Source organism: Tachypleus tridentatus, unplaced genomic scaffold, assembly GCF_004210375.1.
Source record: "Tachypleus tridentatus isolate NWPU-2018 unplaced genomic scaffold, ASM421037v1 Hic_cluster_1, whole genome shotgun sequence".
Lineage (NCBI taxonomy): Eukaryota > Metazoa > Arthropoda > Merostomata > Xiphosura > Limulidae > Tachypleus > Tachypleus tridentatus.
In genome coordinates this window covers 32,521,986-32,542,998 of record NW_027467777.1, presented here as the reverse complement: position 1 = coordinate 32,542,998, position 21,013 = coordinate 32,521,986, and the positions used below count along the sequence as shown (strand labels likewise).

General features: G+C 35.3%; 1 protein-coding gene across 1 annotated transcript; it reads right to left on the bottom strand.

Moving 5' to 3' along the window:
* Nucleotides 1-1,144: 1,144 nt before the first annotated feature.
* Nucleotides 1,145-19,695, bottom strand: LOC143241854 (uncharacterized). The gene is made up of 7 exons (XM_076485132.1): nt 19,551-19,695; nt 18,121-18,183; nt 15,629-15,725; nt 14,427-14,507; nt 10,203-11,633; nt 6,013-6,903; nt 1,145-2,400 (listed from the first exon to the last, which is right to left on the bottom strand). Exons 2-7 carry the CDS (start codon nt 18,139-18,141, stop codon nt 2,378-2,380), a joined length of 2,544 nt encoding a protein of 847 aa, XP_076341247.1. The 5' UTR covers nt 18,142-18,183; nt 19,551-19,695; the 3' UTR covers nt 1,145-2,377.
* Between the last annotated feature and the right edge of the window lie 1,318 nt (nt 19,696-21,013).

Sequence of the window (21,013 nt, the reverse complement as noted above, 5' to 3'; positions counted from 1 at the left end):
CAGTGTCTTAACACGTGTTACATCACATACTCTGAGCTTGTAACGTTATTACATATATTTCTCTTTAAAATAACAAAAAATATCCCTTTTGCGTTTCTTGTTTTGAAGAGTATAGTTGTAAGTCACTAACAGGTTACTAATAGCACTGTTGTGTTGAGTTGTGTTAAGGATTCTTCTAAACGATTTAAATAAGTTTTCATTTCATCCGTCAACTTTCTAAAAGTTATAGATGTTGTAACACCAAAACATTTGAACACTTTTAACACATTAAAGACGATATAATAAAACACTTAACACATTCTAAAACATTACGAATGCTGTAACACAAAACATTTGAACACTTTCTAACATATTATAAATGTAAAACAAACAAAAAACGTTTGAGCATTTTTTTAAATGTTATAGACGTTGTAATAAAAAAAATATTTTTTTATGAAATATTACAGAATCTCTACACTACGACTTTAAAACCTCGAAAACGTTACAAGGGTTGTAATATAGAACAGTTGAACACTTTTTTAAACAACAGATAGTACAACATAAAATATTCAAACACTTTCTAAAGCATGAAAAATCATGAAACAAAACCTGTAACACATTCTAAAACATTATAGTCGGTGTAGCTGTTGATCACTTCTCAGTATGTTATGTATTTTTAACATAAAATGTTTGAACATTTTCCACTATATTGCGTCAGTGTTATAAAGGAAAACTCTCTAAACACCCTACTGAAACATTACTGAATTGTGGCTAAGTAAAACTGTGTACTTAGTACAAAATGTGGTCACTAGGTGGTGAGAGTTGTGGCTCGGTAAAACTGTGTAGTACAAAATGTGGTCACTAGGTGTGAGAGTTGTGGTTAAATATCTTTGTTCAGTGCAAACTGTAGTTACCAGGTGTTGAGAGTTGTGGCTGAGCAATGATGTGTAATACAAACTGTGGTCACCAGGTGGTGGGAGTTGTAGCTAATATGTTATAATGTAACCCCTTTTTTGATGTTTGTACATATTTTTAGTCAATAAAAGAGTAACCATCATGAATAGGTCTGTCTTAAGTTCTGTACAGTACGGATGTACAGACAGACAGATACAACAACAACACATACAAAAACCAGTAGTTTATCAAACTGTGAACAAAAGACCACATAACACCGGAAGAGCATTACAATGTAAAAAGAAGATACAAGGTCATCACTGGATAAATAATTTACAGATAAAACTCAACAGTGGAGCACAAGGCTACGAATATAAATAAACACGACGATCATTGGATTACTAGTCTATAGATAGAAGTAAACATAACGGTGATTGGATCACTAGTTTATAGATAGAAGTAAACATGACGATTATTGGATCATTACTTTATAGTCAGAACTAAACACGACGATCATTGGATAATTAGATTCCACAATCCAATTAAGCTGTATGATTCTTTATACTTACACAGCTGATATTTAGAAATACAAATACAACGACAGTCTTACGTCTTTCTCTGGTACGAAACGTAAAATAGAGGATAATGTTAAACTCAGTGCGAACTATTTACTTATTTATATCTTACAAAAGTAATATTCGAATTACTTCCTGGCACGTATACTTTTGTCGGGGGTATAAATACAAAAGTATACACAAAGTATAGCATACTTTTTGCTATGCGGTACAAATACGACAGTAGTCACTTCGGTACACTAAACATACGACAGAAGCAACTTAAAACGACACAAATACGATAGTACCCATTTTATACGGAAAATATATAGCACATTTTATTTCATTCATCAAATACACAACCGTGTACTTTACTTATGGTACATACAGCGTGCGTAACGTCAAATTATAATACATGACGTCAACACTTAAAAAACTTTGAACAATATCTTATTCTTTTGATAACAAAACGACACCAAACAAAACGTAAGAACACGGACGGTAAAGAGACCATCTACACACAATCCGAATAGAACCTTATAGTTGAATCCATTAATACGGAACGTGTTATTACGGACATACAGACATGAACAATAAATAAAGATTTTCAACACGAAACAACAACTAACATCAGTTCGAATAATATTTTAGTGTTACCAGTTGTAGCACCTCCGAACATACATCATATGTAATTAAGAAATTATCAAATGCTTTGCCTTATTTTTCATTTTCACAGACAGACAGACAGACAAAAACATCCATGATGTGACGAACATCATACTGTTTATTGTGAGCTTCGTAAAATCTGTACTTGTGGATTCTAAGAGAGATCCTTCAACACTGCGGGCTTGTTGCATAGTTTGTTTGTATTTGGCTACACCTTGAAAAATTATGGATTGTGAGTCTTTTGAGCACAACAACGCAGTCTAGTGTTCAGAAACACGAACATTCTAGTCCTCTGAGGGAGAGTCACCTGAAAGAAGAAAAGGCAGTAGGTATACTACATCTCATATGTAAGTTATTTAATTTTCATCAATAATGTGCCCCCCCGGTGGCTCAGCGGTATGTCTGTGAACTTAAATGCTAAAATGCGGGTTTCGATATCCGTGGTGAGCAGAGCACAGATAGCCTAGTGTGTAGCTTTGTGCTTGATTCAAAACAACTACACTATCAATAATAATTAGAATACAAGATTTAATGTGACGGAAATATTTAACATTGGGCATAATTTAAAATGATGACCACAACTTAGACCACTTAAATAAGAATATAATACATCTAAATTAAACTTCGTTTAAAATGTGTTCGTCAGATAAATGAATTTGTACTTTCAGTGTTTTGTTGCCCGAATAAATCTCGCAATTAAAGCAACAATTATTTAACGCAGAGACCAGTTCGTATATATATATTTATGCATGTATTATTTTAAGTACAAGTTTTGAAAACAAGACTTAATATCTATGAATCTGATGAAAATCACATTAAAAAGTAATAGAAATTAAGAGGCCTAATGTTTGAGATAAAAAAAACAACAACATAACAGAAATCATTAGTTCAAAATTCCTTGACAAAATTCGTGTTGGAACAGTAAAATAAATCATTAGGTTTAATATCTGGGTTAAAAATAAGTTTGAAACAGTACAAGAACTGAAAAGGCCTAATATTAGTAACATTAATCGCGTTGAAATTCTAAAAGAAGTCACTAGGGATAAATATCACATTAAAATATAACAGAAAGCATTAGGCCTAGTATTCGTGACAATAATCACGTTGAAAATGTAAAATAAATAATTAAGCCTAATATATGGGATAAAATTTATATTGAAATGTGTGTGTTTTCTTACAGCAAAACCACATTAGGCTATCTGTTTGGTCCATACTGAAATGTAACAGAAATAATTAGGCCTAGTATTTGTGATAAAAATCACTGTAGCTGAAATCATTAGACTTAATACGCGTAGTAAAATACGATGTTATAACCGAAATATAAGTTATTGTGAACGCTCGCTTGAACTATTTCTGTAGAAAATAAAAAAATAAGTTCTCTCGTTAGCAAGGGCTATGATATTTAGCAAATTAAATGAAACCCACAGCATATCCCTGAACACCAAAATCAATAAAACTTGTTACTTACACTGAGTAATTTGTGTTACGAAGAGAGAAAACATAACTGTTATTACTGTTGTATTACTTCACATAAAAATAAAAAATAAGCGTAAAGCATTTCAAATAACTGACAGCAATAAATAGGATATAAAATAACATATAAGATATAAGAATGTAACTGGTTGCTTAAATTTACAAGAAACAAGCCATTTCCAGAAAATGGGGTAATAGAGGAAAAATACCTCGTAAGAAACGACGTACAATAGATATTCACCAGTTAAAATTTTATAAATATTCTAATGATATCTGGCAATAATATAGAATGATATTATTAAAATTATTATCTGTTTTATTGTGATAACATCATACAGGAAGTTGTCTCGGTAAGGAACGCAGACGACGTTTACGAAAAGCAGTCCAGGATAGCGAATAATATCCTAGTACCTAGTTGTTTGTGCTATTTTATATTTTAAAATGTAGTTAAAAACACACACACACACACAAACACATTTTATACACTGAAAAATAGATCCTAGAGCCTTACTTATATTTAAATAAAAATTAAATTTGCTACTGATAATTGCCACAAGATGGCGGTAAAATGTTCTTTCGGAAATAAAGGTTGTTGAATGGGTTGCATACAAAGATTATAATTGACCTCACTGTGCTATTTGTAACGCTCACTCCCTTCGTTGTTATAAAACACATATATTACTAGTAGATATCTATGTATCTTTGTACCACTGATTGACATGTCGAACCTGTTTCAAAAATGTATTTCCTTACCGTAAAAACTGAACATTGTAATAAAATATTACTTACAAGCAGCTCATAATATTATCATTTATTCAAGTTTTAAAAATTACAAAAGGAATTTTATCTCTCTGAAAACAGTGTTTATTTTTTCTTTCAAGGGCGAGATAGTAATAATCATATTAAATTAATTACTATATTAATTATAGATTATTTAAGACTATATTTTGTTGCGGATAATAATAATAATAATTATTATTATTTAGATTTATAGTTTTTCTCAAAAATGTTTGTTTTTGAATTTTGCACAAAGTAACACAATAGGCTATCTGTGCTCTGACCACCACGGGTATCGAAATCTGAATTTTAGCGTTGTAATAATAGAGGGAAGTCATCACCACCCACAACCAACTCTTGGGCTACTCTTATATCCAAGAATAGTGGGATTGCTCGTAACTTTATAACACCCCCACGTCATGTTTGGAATAACCCTAACGAGCAGCCCAGTCAAGCCGTCACAAAAATGAGGGGGGGGTATTATATATTTAAAGCGTCTTAAACACCTGAAGTGATGTGGCCCTAGCGGCGATTTACACAAATAACAAATAAACAAATGTTTCGAGATTTTATTTGCTTTTTAAATTCCTGTACTGGATCTGTTTTATAACAGTTTTAAAGATGTTTAAACATACCTGAGTTCACTGGAAGAAGGGGAACATTTATAGGTAGAGAACCTCGCCTGTACTGGATCTGTTTTATAACAGTTTTAAAGATGTTTAAACATACCTGAGTTCACTGGAAGAAGGGGAACATTTATAGGTAGAGAACCTCGCCTGTACTGGATCTGCTTTATAACAGTTTTAAAGATGTTTAAACATACCTGAGTTCACTGGAAGAAGGGGAACATTTATAGGTAGAGAACCTCGCCTGTACTGGATCTGTTTTATAACAGTTTTAAAGATGTTTAAACATACCTGAGTTCACTGGAAGAAGGGGAACATTTATAGGTAGAGAACCTCGCCTGTACTGGATCTGTTTTATAACAGTTTTAAAGATGTTTAAACATACCTGAGTTCACTGGAAGAAGGGGAACATTTATAGGTAGAGAACCTCGCCTGTACTGGATCTGTTTTATAACAGTTTTAAAGATGTTTAAGCATACCTGAGTTCACTGGAAGAAGGGGAACATTTATAGGTAGAGAACCTCGCCTGTACTGGATCTGCTTTATAACAGTTTTAAAGATGTTTAAACATACCTGAGTTCACTGGAAGAAGGGGAACATTTATAGGTAGAGAACCTCGCCTGTACTGGATCTGTTTTATAACAGTTTTAAAGATGTTTAAACATACCTGAGTTCACTGGAAGAAGGGGAACATTTATAGGTAGAGAACCTCGCCTGTACTGGATCTGTTTTATAACAGTTTTAAAGATGTTTAAACATACCTGAGTTCACTGGAAGAAGGGGAACATTTATAGGTAGAGAACCTCGCCTGTACTGGATCTGTTTTATAACAGTTTTAAAGATGTTTAAACATACCTGAGTTCACTGGAAGAAGGGGAACATTTATAGGTAGAGAACCCCGCCTGTACTGGATCTGTTTTATAACAGTTTTAAAGATGTTTAAACATACCTGAGTTCCCTGGAAGGAGGGGAACATTTATAGGTAGAGAACCTCGCCTGTATTGGATCTGCTTTATAACAGTTTTAAAGATGTTTAAACATACCTGAGTTCACTGGAAGAAGGGGAACATTTATAGGTAGAGAACCCCGCCTTCGTTGGCATCTTGCAGAGTTGGGGACCACTGAAGGTTGAATAAAGCCGGCTGCAGTAGCTGTAAGGCTGGTGTTCCTGCACAAAGCGTGGCTTAAGGTTCCAGGTTGGAGAAGCCAATCGGGATATTCTACGGAGTCTAGGGAACACGAATGTTGGGGAAGTTTCATCCGCTGTCTGGTGGCGTGAGGTTCGGGGGACTTCTCTAGAGGTTTGGTGCGCCAGAATCCGGAGAAGAGCTCTAACCCTCCCGAACCTCCCTGTTTTCCTGTACGACCCGGGATAGCCACAATGTCCTGTGCTTCGGTGTTTTGTCCTTTGCTGGGCCCCGCAATCAAACCCTGGAGAGCGAAGCGACTACCTACTGGACCCAGAAGTACTTGCAAAAGTTCTCCCATGGAATTTCGTCGAGAAATTGGGTTTGTAGATGGAGAAACCCTGTCTAGTTTTTGAATGGATTCCATTCCACAAACAGGTGTTTGATGGGCGGGGGTTTCGACGGGCTGCACACAGCACATGAGGGACAGGGGCACGTCTGCGGGTAGAGAACCTCGTCTTTTTGCAAGCTGGTTTCTAGAAGGTGGAACGCACGGTAGGAATATATCCTGATCTTCTGAGCTCTGGCTGCCTCTTCCTGGCCGACCAGAACCGTTACCTCTGGTACTGCAGATGGTTACTGTGTTCGTTAGCCCAGTGCCAAAGCCTTCCTTAACCGGTCCCGGTGATGGTACAACAAGCAAGCCAAAACTGTGTCGTCGAACCAGTTCTTTCTGTGAAGTCCTGTAATGAGAAGTTCTGTCTTGCTTGTTTTTCAAGTTTTGAGACTCAGAACGGCCAAGTAAACCTTAAAGATAAAACCATATTTTCAAATATTCTAGTTGCGTAATAAAGTAATATTTAAACACGAGAAATCATACTATAATGGAACTCTCACTTATATTAAACCGGAGAAACTTTTTATTACTCGATGTGCAACCCCTATGTGCAATAGGGATCACAATTTCCTCCGTTTCCCATAACGGAGAACTTTGTTTTTGTCCCTTCTCAAGGTGCAGATATGACGTCAAGATTACGTCACACGCGGTTCTATTGCACTGGCGCCACGGGTAATCGGTTACTGTTTCTAATACACTTAACAACAGACGTCGTTGGTAATTCAGAAATACAACTAAAATATTAATCCAATATTCTTTAAACACGACTTTTAATCACTCGATAACAAACAAAGTTATTATTAATCCATTTTTAGAACATTTAGGTTACAAAACCCCACAACGACAACAGTGCGTTAGAAATTCAAAAGTTCATTGTTCGAAAATTGAGACACTGATTTGAGAGGGCTGGAAACACACAAAGTTAAATATTTACAAACGTTATTCAGTAAGGACATACGTTTGATCAAAGCTAAACTTAAACAACATAATCATTATAAACTGTGAGTAAAAAATGCGAAAATACCCGAACGCACTTGGAAATCAATGAATTGACTTTACGTGACATAAGAAGGCCAGGATATACGTAAAACTGTTGTAGGCTGTTTTTTTTTAATATTTCAATTTGGATGTGTGTTTTTTGTTGTTGATAGAGAGAATTTGACATAACGTAATGATTTTGTGTAACGTCGAAAAATTTCTCGAGTTCCATAATTTACGATAAATGCACAACATCTCGAAGTTTCTATAACCTTTCAAAACCAGTGTGGCAAAATACCAGAAAATTATTGGAGAACCAATCAGTTACTTAAGAGTTAATTCAGTTAACGAGCGAGCTTGTTGAATAAACAGTCTTTTAATATATTAGCAACCCATGATTGCAAGTGTTATGTGGTAGATGGGAGAGATGTTTTTCCACGTGACTGATTATATTTCCGATTTAGGCTTATCAAGGAACGTACCCTGCAGAAGTTGAAGGGTATACGGTTAAAAAAATACACCACTTTCGCTAACGTTAGGTGGTCAGGACTTTGCATTACTTTCACTGTTTCAATTATCATATGAACTTTCACCCATTTTGTTTTACAACACTTCAGCGTTGTCTTGAAAACAGATTACTGTCAACTGTAACCTAATATGTTGATTCAGACGTCATGTCTGTATATCTTATACTTGCTTTAGTCCTAAAGTTAATTCATGAAGTCTTGTTTTGTACGACACATGCTGATTAATCTTTGTTTTTCTCTTCTTTACCGTCCGTATATTTTTAACTGCTTCACCTATCACATCCCATGACGTCATACTTCTTGCAGAGAAAATAAATGTTTATTTATACATGTGAAGTCAAATTATAATATACAACAACATTAGACACTTAATGGCCAGGCGGGTTAAGGCGTTCGACTCCCCGTCGCACCTTTCAACCGTGAAGGCGTTATAATGTGACGCTCAATTCCACTAATCTTTAGTAAAAGAGTAGCGCAGATAGCCCTCTTACGCGCAGTTCAAAAACAAACAATCAGTAATTAAACTGTGTGTTATTTATTAATATAACTCTCCTCGAGTGAAAAGCCGTGTCGATCATACCAACAGAAGTTGGTCCACGGGCAGACACTCCTATTTGTTAGAAACATCTCTAACTCTGTCATTTAGGACACAAAGAAGTGTGGGGGATGTGCAATGATACAGAGAATACCCTGAGTGTGCATGGAAAGCTACAGAAGATACCTTGAGGGTTCATGGAAAGCTACAGAGGATACCTTGAGGGTGCATGGAAAGCTAAAGAGGATATCCTGGGTGTGCATGAAAAGCTAAAGAGAATATCCTGCCTGAGTGTGCATGGAAAGCTAAAGAGGATATCCTGAGTGTGCATGGAAAGCTAAAGAGAATACCCTTAGGGTGCATGGAAAGCTACAGAGGATACCCTGAGTGTGCATGGAAAGCTACAGAGGATACCCTGAGGGTTCATGGAAAGTTACAGAGGATACCCTGAGGGTGCATGGAAAGCTACAGAGGATATCCTGAGTGTGCATGAAAAGCTAAAGAGAATACCCTGAGGGTGCATGGAAAGCTACAGAGGATATCCTGAGTGTGCATGGAAAGCTACAGAGGATACCCTGAGTGTGCATGGAAAGCTACAGAGGATACCCTGAGGGTGCATGGAAAGCTACAGAGGATATCCTGAGTGTGCATGGAAAGCTACAGAGGATACCCTGAGTGTGCATGGAAAGCTAAAGAGAATACCCTGAGGGTGCATGGAAAGCTACAGAGGATACCCTGAGTGTGCATGGAAAGCTACAGAGGATACCCTGAGTGTGCATGGAAAGCTACAGAGGATACCCTGAGGGTGCATGGAAAGCTACAGAGGATATCCTGAGTGTGCATGGAAAGCTACAGAGGATACCCTGAGTGTGCATGGAAAGCTAAAGAGAATACCCTGAGGGTGCATGGAAAGCTACAGAGGATACCCTGAGTGTGCATGGAAAGCTACAGAGGATACCCTGAGTGTGCATGGAAAGCTACAGAGGATACCATGAGGGTGCATGGAAAGCTACAGAGGATACCCTGAGTGTGCATGGAAAGCCACAGGGAATACCCGACTAAGCCTTCTAAAAAATGTCTTATTATTATTTCACTTCACATGATAATTACTGTTTTTCGTGATGAAATACAAATTACTATTTGGACATTCTTCTATTGCATACCAAAAACAGTTCGCATAATATATTAGCCACCAGAGGTCGCTGTTACATTACATTTTTTTAGGCTTGCGTCAGCGTAACATGTGATTCAATACCTATCTGAGTACGTGCTTGGAATGAAGTACAAAAGCTTCACATTTTTGTAATTCGGAAGCAAAAATCTGAATAAAAGGAAACTTTTGGTAATGGTTTTGTTTTACTGAACTTAATTAACTTTCCTTTTGAAGATAATTTAGTTCAACAAGAAAGCGGAGTAAACTCTGGTGTGATTAACAAAACTTGTAAAAGTTTGTAGGAATGACAAATTGCGTCATTTAATATAATTCTGTGACTAGATTAAGCCATCTAGTGACTTAAGTTATAACTACAAATATCTGGTACTAAATCCGTTTCAGCAACTCCAAGAGAAAGCAATAGTAATTAATATCTGGTATTAAACGGATTTCAGTAAATCTAAGAAAAATCAGTGGTGGGTGAATTAACACTGGGAAACATTTTGAAACACAAACCTTTTACAGGTTCCACTGGAATAGACCATCGGCGACCGAAAGCTGAAGCACGTGGACGTGCATTTGAATCAGAAAATTCACTTAGACCTTGGATACCAGAAAGGGTACTGCTTGTGATAATCATGGGAGCTGAACCTCTCCGACAAGTAAGTCTTGAACTGATTGAAGTCAAACTGCTTGTGGAACCCTTTAACGATGGCGCTGGGGAATCAAACTCCTTGCTCGGAGGTTTTGGGCGTTCTTCTGACAAAGTACGACTGACGTGGGTTGACCAAGAAGGTTGTTTCTCGTGTTTGCTTGGTTCTTTACCAGGACTGTCTTCTCCCAGTGAAAATGTAACGTAGCAGCTCTCGTCCTTTTGTTCTGGTAACGAAGAAGCAGGAGTTTCTGAAGTGAAGGAATGGTTCTCATTCTCCTGAGAACCTGCACATTGTTCAATAAGTTCTACGCATTCACTAACAATACTTGCTGGTTGACCAGATGCAGAAGGTTTTTGTGAGTTACCCTGTTCACCCGGAATTGAACTAGAAATTGATTGTCTGAGAGACTGAGTTTTTTGAGCATTTTTTGTATAAACTTGAAAGCATTTAAGTGACGAGGGCTGTTCACAGCAACCATGATTACATTGGACAACTGGGTCATCCAACATCCCTAAATCACCGTGCATCTTAACGGGGTCATCAGTTTCTGACGAGCTACCACTGGTATCAGTTGATGAAGCTACTGCTCTCTGAGCATACACCAGAGTGGGTAATACCTCCCCAAGAGTAGTGGAACATTCTATCGCTTCTGGTTTATCAACACCCTCAGGTTTTGTGATTTGAAGACAAGTTTTTGTCCTTCTTGTACAAGAAGCAGACAGCTGTCTTTTTTCTACTTCTTCTAAAGTCTGAAACCTTTCAACAAACAGTTCATCAGAGTTGGCTGAGAGTGAAACAATGGTCGTTCTGGGTCGAAGGAGCTCGAATGCTGTAAGTTCTTCAGAAGGTTTGTACATTTTGGGGCTAGGAACTCGAAATGATGGAGAAGACAACACTCCTATACTACTACTCCTCCGATACCGGAAAACCTGAGGGACACTTTTCTGGAAGATGCTGTCACGTGGAGAGACAAAGAATGTTTTTGCAGGCATGCTGTATCGACGTCTCTGAGAGGTTCTTAAAGTTTCTTCCAAGAAAAAGCTTTTACTAAATAAACTTCCACACTCGTCTGTCGGGTCCTCTTCATCAGATGCCAGTGGGGCACCCTCTTCCATGGCAGCCAAACCAAGTGTTGTAGTTGTGTCTTCTCTGTCTGCCAACTCTCCATCAAGCTCGCCCTTCCACACAGCATGATTGTGTCTCAGGTTCATCATCAAGTGATTTGAGAGAGAAGTGTTCATAAATTGGTCCCAGATTTCGAACAGAGGAGACACCACATATCGGAAGAAATCTGAAAATGGAAATCAAACGAGATAACACAACTCTTGATAACACTGTACATACCACAACTCTTGATAACACTAGATAACACAACTCTTGATAACACTATAGATAACACAACTCTTAATAACACTGTAGATAACACAACTCATGATAACACTAGATAACACAACTCGTGATAACACTGTAGATAACACAACTCGTGATAACACTGTAGATAACACAACTCTTGATAACACTAGATAACACAACTCTTGATAACACTGTAGATAACACAACTCTTGATAACACTGTAGATAACACAACTCTTGATAACACTGTAGATAACACAACTCTTGATAACACTAGATAACACAACTCTTGATAACACTGTAGATAACACAACTCGTGATAACACTGTAGATAACACAACTCTTGATAACACTGTAGATAACACAACTCTTGATAACACTAGATAACACAACTCTTGATAACACTAAATAACTCAACTCTTGATAACACTATAGATAACACAATTCTTGATAACACTAGATAACACAACTCTTGATAACACTGTAGATAACACAACTCTTGATAACACTACAGATAACACAACTCTTGATAACACTGTAGATAACACAACTCTTGATAACACTACAGATAACACAACTCTTAATAACACTGTAGATAACACAACTCGTGATAACACTGTAGATAACACAACTCATGATAACACTAGATAACACAACTCTTGATAACACTGTAGATAACACAACTCTTGATAACACTAGATAACACAACTCTTGATAACACTAAATAACTCAACTCTTGATAACACTAAATAACTCAACTCTTGATAACACTATAGATAACACAATTCTTGATAACACTAGATAACACAACTCTTGATAACACTGTAGATAACACAACTCTTGATAACACTACAGATAACACAACTCTTGATAACACTGTAGATAACACAACTCTTGATAACACTGTAGATAACACAACTCTTGATAACACTAGATAACACAACTCTTGATAACACTAGATAACACAACTCTTGATAACACCAGATAACACAACTCTTGATAACACAATAGATAACACAACTCTTGATAACACTATAGATAACACAACTCTTGATAACACTAGATAACACAACTCTTGATAACACTGTAGATAACACAACTCTTGATAACACTAGATAACACAACTCTTGATAACACTAAATAACACAACTCTTGATAACACTAAATAACTCAACTCTTGATAACACTATAGATAACACAATTCTTGATAACACTAGATAACACAACTCTTGATAACACTGTAGATAACACAACTCTTGATAACACTGTAGATAACACAACTCTTGATAACACTGTAGATAACACAACTCTTGATAACACTAGATAACACAACTCTTGATAACACTAGATAACACAACTCTTGATAACACTGTAGATAACACAACTCTTGATAACACTAGATAACACAACTCTTGATAACACTGTAGATAACACAACTCTTGATAACACTGTAGATAAAACAACTCTTGATAACGCTAGATAACACAACTCTTGATAACACTAGATAACACAACTCTTGATAACACTATAGATAACACAACTCTTGATAACACTGTAGATAACACAACTCTTGATAACACTATACAACACAACTCTTGATAACACTATAGATAACACAACTCTTGATAACACTAAATAACTCAACTCTTGATAACACTATAGATAACACAATTCTTGATAACACTAGATAACACAACTCTTGATAACACTGTAGATAACACAACTCTTGATAACACTGTAGATAACACAACTCTTGATAACACTGTAGATAACACAACTCTTGATAACACTAGATAACACAACTCTTGATAACACTAGATAACACAACTCTTGATAACACTGTAGATAACACAACTCTTGATAACACTAGATAACACAACTCTTGATAACACTGTAGATAACACAACTCTTGATAACACTGTAGATAACACAACTCTTGATAACACTGTAGATAAAACAACTCTTGATAACGCTAGATAACACAACTCTTGATAACACTAGATAACACAACTCTTGATAACACTATAGATAACACAACTCTTGATAACACTGTAGATAACACAACTCTTGATAACACTATACAACACAACTCTTGATAACACTATAGATAACACAACTCTTGATAACACTGTAGATAAAACAACTCTTGATAACACCAGATAACACAACTCTTGATAACACTAGATAACACAACTCTTGATAACACTAAATAACTCAACTCTTGATAACACCAGATAACACAACTCTTGATAACACAATAGATAACACAACTCTTGATAACACTATAGATAACACAACTCTTGATAACACTAGATAACACAACTCTTGATAACACTATAGATAACACAACTCTTGATAACACTATAGTTAACACAACTCTTGATAACACTAGATAACACAACTCTTGATAACACTATGGATAACACAACTCTTGATAACACTGTAGATAACACAACTCTTGATAACACTATAGATAACACAACTCTTGATAACACTATAGATAACACAACTCTTGATAACACTATAGTTAACACAACTCTTGATAACACTAGATAACACAACTCTTGATAACACTATAGATAACACAACTCTTGATAACACTGTAGATAACACAACTCTTGATAACACTATAGATAACACAACTCTTGATAACACTGTCCGTACAATAACCGTTCTCTAAGAACTTCTGGAACAAAGTTATTTCTTTACATAAAACAAACAAACAAACTTACCAGTCTGTATTCTAGCTACTGAGGTTCTAGTCCGGTCAAACATTGGAGTAACAGAAAGATTCATTTCACGTTCAATGTCACCTACGGTTCAGAAATAAAATAGATAAATTATGGCATTCATGTTTTGGTGTTTATATCAGATGAACAGAAATGTTCGGAAATATGGTAACACCTGACAAGCCGTTGTTTCTCACATAATACCTAGACCAGCATATATCCATTGTTCCTCACAGGTGGTAATACCTACACCACTATATATCCGTTGTTCCTCACAGGTGGTAATACCTAGATCAGTATATATCCGTTGTTCCTCACAGGTGGTAATACCTAGACCACTATATATCCGTTGTTCCTCACAGGTGGTAATACCTAGACCACTATATATCCGTTGTTCCTCACACATGGTAATACCTAGACCACTATATATCCGTTGTTCCTCACACATGGTAATACCTAGACCACTATATATCCGTTGTTCCTCACACATGGTAATACCTAGACCACTATATATCCGTTGTTCCTCACACATGGTAATACCTAGACCACTATATATTCGTAATTTCCTTTCTTTGCAGATAACCACTAAAGATATGTCTTTTTCCGAAACGTCAACATGCTTTCACAGTGAAACGGCAGGAGAAAATTATATAACAATATTACCTGAAGGAACCAACCAGAAAGTTACGTAACAATCTTCCCCGAAGGAACCAACCAGAGAGTTATGTAACAATCTCACCTGAAGGTACCAACCAGAAAGTTATGTAACAATCTCACATGAAGGTACCAACTAGAAAGTTATGCAACAATATTCCCTGAAGGAACCAACCAGAATGCCATGTAACAACATTCCCTGAAGGAACCAACCAGAAAAATATGTAACAATCTTCCCTGAAGGAACCAACCAGAAAGTTATGTAACAATCTTCCCTGATGGAACCAACCAGAAAGTTATGTAACAATCTTCCCTGATGGAACCAATCAGAAAGTCCTATAATGTAATCGTTCTTGAAGGAGTTAAAGTGCCAACAGGGTTTTCGAATCATCACGACAAGGTAACTGGACATACAGATTATAACAATAGAAGCATTCTTAATAAAGAACTTAAATGCAACCTTTATCGGTTATTTCAAACATGCATTCATATTACATTCAAATGATAACTTATATGATAAACCATACAACAAAAGTAAAGGACGAATCTACCTTGACGATAAAATTCCTGGCACACTTGGTAACTCCACTGTTGACTAATAACCCATGGACGACAGGGGTTACAGAGGTCAGCACATTTCAGACCCATCTGGATGAAAAAACCAACATTCAATTATCAGTTGCTTTATTTCTTTTCGTTAAGTAAACAGAAACGCCCCCTATAAAATAAGTAAAACGTGAAAACATCTGTAGTTTAAGTTATTTTTTAACGAACTGTAGACAAAAGATACATTTTGTTTATTATTACAGGGACGTATCTCGCCTGACAGAAGCTTACACTGAGCACATGTCCAGTTTCACTGCCTACCAGTTAAAGTTGTGAATAAAATACTTTAAATATGAACTGAAATAGTCTGTCCACAAGAAGACTGAGAAATGTTAAAAACTGAACATCGGACGTAACAAACTTGGCCAAAGTTCAACAGTATTCTGTTGATTTTACATATATTGTTAGATCTATGAACTGCCCATGTTGGTTTTACATATATTGTTAGATCTATGAACTGCCCATGTTGGTTTTACATATATTGTTAGATCTATGAACTGCCCATGTTGGTTTTACATATATTGTTAGATCTATGAACTGGCCATGTTGATTTTACATATATTGTTAGATCTATGAACTGCCCATGTTGATTTTTACATATATTGTTAGATCTATGAACTGCCCATGTTGGTTTTACATATATTGTTAGATCTATGAACAACCCATGTTGATTTTACATATATTGTTAGATGTATGAACTGCCCATGTTGGTTTTACATATATTGTTAGATCTATGAACTGCCCATGTTGATTTTTACATATATTGTTAGATCCATGACTGCCCATGTTGATTTTTACATATATCATTAGATCTATGAACTACCCATGTTGGTTTGTACATATATTTTAGATCTATGAACTACTCATGTTGATTTTACATATATTGTTAGATGTATGAACCGGCCATGTTAATTTTTACATATATTGTTAGATCTATGAACTGGCCATGTTGATTTTACATATATTGTTAGATCTATGAACTGCCCATGTTGGTTTTACATATATTGTTAGATCTATGAACAGCCCATGTTGGTTTTACATATATTGTTAGATCTATGAATTGCCCATGTTGGTTTTTACATATATTGTTAGATCTATGGACTACCCATGATGATTTTTACATATATTGTTGGATCCCTGAATTGCCCATGTTGATTTTTACATATATTGTTAGATCTATGAGCTGACCATGTTGATTTTTACATATATTGTTAGATCTATGAACTGCCCATGTTGGTTTTACATATATTGTTAGATCTATGGACTAACCATGTTGATTTTTACATATATCATTAGATCTATGAACTGCCCATGTTGGTTTTACATATATTGTTAGATCTATGAACTGCCCATGTTTATTTTTACATATACTGTTAGATCTATGAACTGCCCATGTTGAGTTTTACATATATTGTTAGATCTATGGACTGCCCATGTTGATTTTTACATATGTTGTTAGATCTATGATCTGCCCATGTTGATTTTTACATATATTGTTAGATCTATGGATTGACCATGTTGATTTTTACATATATTGTTAGATCTATGAACTGACCATGTTGGTTTCACATATATTGTTAGATCTATGGACTGACCATGTTGATTTTTACATATATTGTTAGATCTATGAACTGCCCATGTTGGTTTTATATATATTGTTAGATCTATGAACTGACCATGTTGGTTTTACATATATTGTTAGATCTATGAACTGCCCATGTTGGTTTTACATATATTGTTAGATCTATGGTCTACCCATGTTGGTTTTACATATATTGTTAGATCTATGAACTGCCCATGTTGATTTTTACTTATATTGTTAGATCTATGAACTGCCCATGTTGGTTTTACATATATTGTTAGATCTATGGTCTACCCATGTTGGTTTTACATATATTGTTAGATCTATGAACTGCCCATGTTGGTTTTACATATATTGTTAGATCTATGAACTGCCCATGTTGATTTTTACTTATATTGTTAGATGTATGAACTGCCAATGTTGATTTTTACATATACTGTTAGATCTATGAACTGCCCATGTTGATTTTTACATATATTGTTAGATCTATGAACTGCCCATGTTGATTTTTACATATATTGTTAGATCTATGAACTACCCATGTTGGTTTTACATATATTGTTAGATCTATGAACTGTTCATGTTGATTTCACATATATTATTAGATCTATGAACTGGCCATGTTGGTTTTACATATATTGTTAGATCTATGAACTGCCCATGTTGATTTTACATATATTGTTAGATCTATGAACTGGCCATGTTGATTTTTAAATATATTGTTAGATCTATGAACTGGCCATGTTGGTTTTAGATATATTGATAGATCTTTGAATTCGGCATGTTGATTTTACATATATTATTGATTGTAATTACAATTTTCACCATTTTTTATAAAACTTTTGTAAAACCTACCTGTAAAATAAAATGTCTCATTTCTTTCTTTGATAAATCAAGTGTTTTTTCTTCTAAATAGTTCTGAAAATAAAAACACGATAAAATAACAGTAAAAGGTGAGACAAAAACTCCAGAAATAACTTGTTGTGAGCAGACTCTTATGTTGAATATAACTTACAACCATTATTTACCAAGGTTGAATATGACATTTGTTTCGAAAACGCACGTCATGACCACGTGTTAAGTGAATTTTTTGTCAACCAAGTCAGATAAATATCGTCTTACGAACATTAATAGTAAAAAGACTATAATATAAACAAACTGACAGCGATTTCCTATTGTAGTGATTAGTACCAATCTGATGTTCGACACTGTATATATATATATGTGTGTGTCAGTTATCCTCTTGTGGGGGTGATAGTATATCTTTATACAGTTCTTGTGAACTTAGAATGTTGTTAACATCCAACGTTTCTCATTATCGTTATAAAGAATAATAAACATTCCAGATTAAAGCGAAGTATCTATATACAAGGAAGTACAGTTCAGAGTAATAAGTTTGTTTTAATACATTAATAACTGGTACAGCTTAACAGTATGACTAGAATACGACTGCGGGTTCTGAGATTTAAAATTAAAACAATTCAATTTTTCATGTTCTTTTATTCAACTTTTGGGATTCTTTTCCAGATTCTCCAAGTTTTCCACTTTGTATAGTATCGGTACTATAAATATAATTATATCTTGGTTAGTGGTTCAATTACGGCTATCACCACATTCTTAAAAATATGACTAACCAACCTTTTAGCCATGGACTCCAAACATTGGAGGGCCGTAACTTCGTGCTTATATGACCAGTTGAAATTTATTGGTGAATCTATATTTAGTAAAGCGTAAATGATTTGCAAGACGTTATTCACGAGTGCGAAGTAGAGGATAGATAAAGGGAGGGGCTATGTGGTCGTTAGCTCCAGGCTAAGAGTCTACAAGAGTCTTATGGAGCTTTAGGTTTTTTTTTTGTTTGTTTTTTTTGCCTTAGAATTGAGGAAGGATCATAATAGGTCCCCGTTGAAAAATTTAAGGGTCAGGCCATTTTGTTGCGAGAAACAGAAAAATTCATTTGTAAGCCCCCACGAGGCTGCCAGTTGAACCACTGTTGTTAAAATGTAACATTAAGGATAATAAATACTACTGTTAGGGTAAACGAAAATTAAGGTCAAGGATAACGAAAAGTTAAGGCTAATTAAAAGTAATGTTAGAAATAATGACAGGTAACTTTAGGCTTAATAAAAGGTAACGTTATGGCTAGTGACAAGCAACGTTAAGACGAATAACACGTAATGTTAGGGTTAATGGAAAGCAACATTTAAAACTTATATAAAACAATGTTTGGTTTAAAACGCTGTTTTGTAATAGCAACAGCGAAATGGTGAAAAATTGAATCTTACTTTAAACGTTGTTAAAAATTCCTGCTGTCGGGTGATGTCAGTAGCTAGAATCAGAGACCTCACTTGAAATTCAACGTTGTCACTGAAGAAAAACGGAATTATTAAATCAAAATTAATATTTAAAAAACAAGTAAAACCTTTATTACAAAAGATGGTATTGCTAAAGAGATATATTAATGTTCAGGACGGGACGTCCGCCCTGTAGTCATTTTAAACCTTGGAATAAAAAATTTGATACCAAAAAAACAACAAAAGATCAAAAATAAAATACAAATGTCTAACTTTACACACTAATCACTGGCAAATGAATAATGTTAATTTGGATAATATTAACACATACGTATGTATCATAGCAAACAGAAATGACAGTTAGAAACTAAAGTTTCATTTAAATATAGATACTTTGTAAATGTCAATAAAACAGTTATGTAGGGTGTTGTGCACTATTGCTAGGAGACAATGTCCACTTCCCAATGTTCACTCCTCCGCGGTTCAAAGAAAAGTCTGTTGTCTTATAACGTTAGAAACCTATTTCGCACAATTAACACTGGAAATATACCTAGTTCTCTGTTGTCCAGAAATGAAATATAAAAGTTAATCTTAAGAAGTAAACATGTACGTGTGTTCGTGTATCTACATATACCAGGAAAACCTAGATTTGAACTTGGTCATAAGTATGTTCATATGCTCGCATATGGTCGCACGTAGAAACACAAGGCTGTAGAAAATAAAACATTTCATTTATTTCCTTCGAGACCAAACCGATAGAATGGCTCATGACTGCGTTGTTGTCCAGTGTGTTGAAGTAACAGATATCGTGTCCACGATCGTTGTGATATATAGCTACAGAAGTGTCTGGATCACGATTCTGAATGTGTCCAGACAACATTCCACTCGTTGTCCAGTACAGTTTTCCAGAATATAAAGAAACAATAGAATGAACTAATCACTTGGAAGTAGAACAATTGTTTGATTGGATAGAAGGGGTTAGGTTCATGTATAGAAGTTGATGTAACATTACAAACTGCAAAGATTAAAGGTAGAATGTTACATACAGTAAGTTTACATTATAACGTCCCCACAGCTGAAAGGAAGAGCATGTTTGGTGTGACAGGAATTCGAACTCGCGGTCTTCAGATACCGAGTCGAGTGCCCTAACCACCTGGTCACGCCAGGCTCGTAACATTACCTATAATCACCGCAAGGTGACTACAACCAGTTAATTTAGTTTACCGAACCCTGAGTTACGGATAAGTTTAGGGAACGTACAACCCATAGACATTCAGGGTTCGATTCTATGTGGTGGACAGACCAAATAACTCAAGTGGATTAGCTGTAAAACAAACCACTAAATCGTAAACAATGAAAACTAAAGGGTTTTGTAACAAATGAATAATTTAAATAAGTTTCAACTAAACAAAAAACTCAGTCTGTTAGAATGAAATATAACCACTTTTTTCCCA

What these genes read in the sequence shown, in the direction of transcription:
- LOC143241854 (XM_076485132.1), bottom strand. Translation starts at nt 18,141, where the DNA reads ATGAGACATTTTATTTTACAG. An exon ending in TGAGACATTTTATTTTACAG is followed by an intron (nt 15,726 to 18,120) that starts GTAGGTTTTACA and finishes TTTTTCATCCAG; the next exon opens with ATGGGTCTGAAATGTGCTGA. An exon ending in CCTTCTTCCAGTGAACTCAG is followed by an intron (nt 2,401 to 6,012) that starts GTATGTTTAAAC and finishes TTCTTCTTTCAG; the next exon opens with GTGACTCTCCCTCAGAGGAC.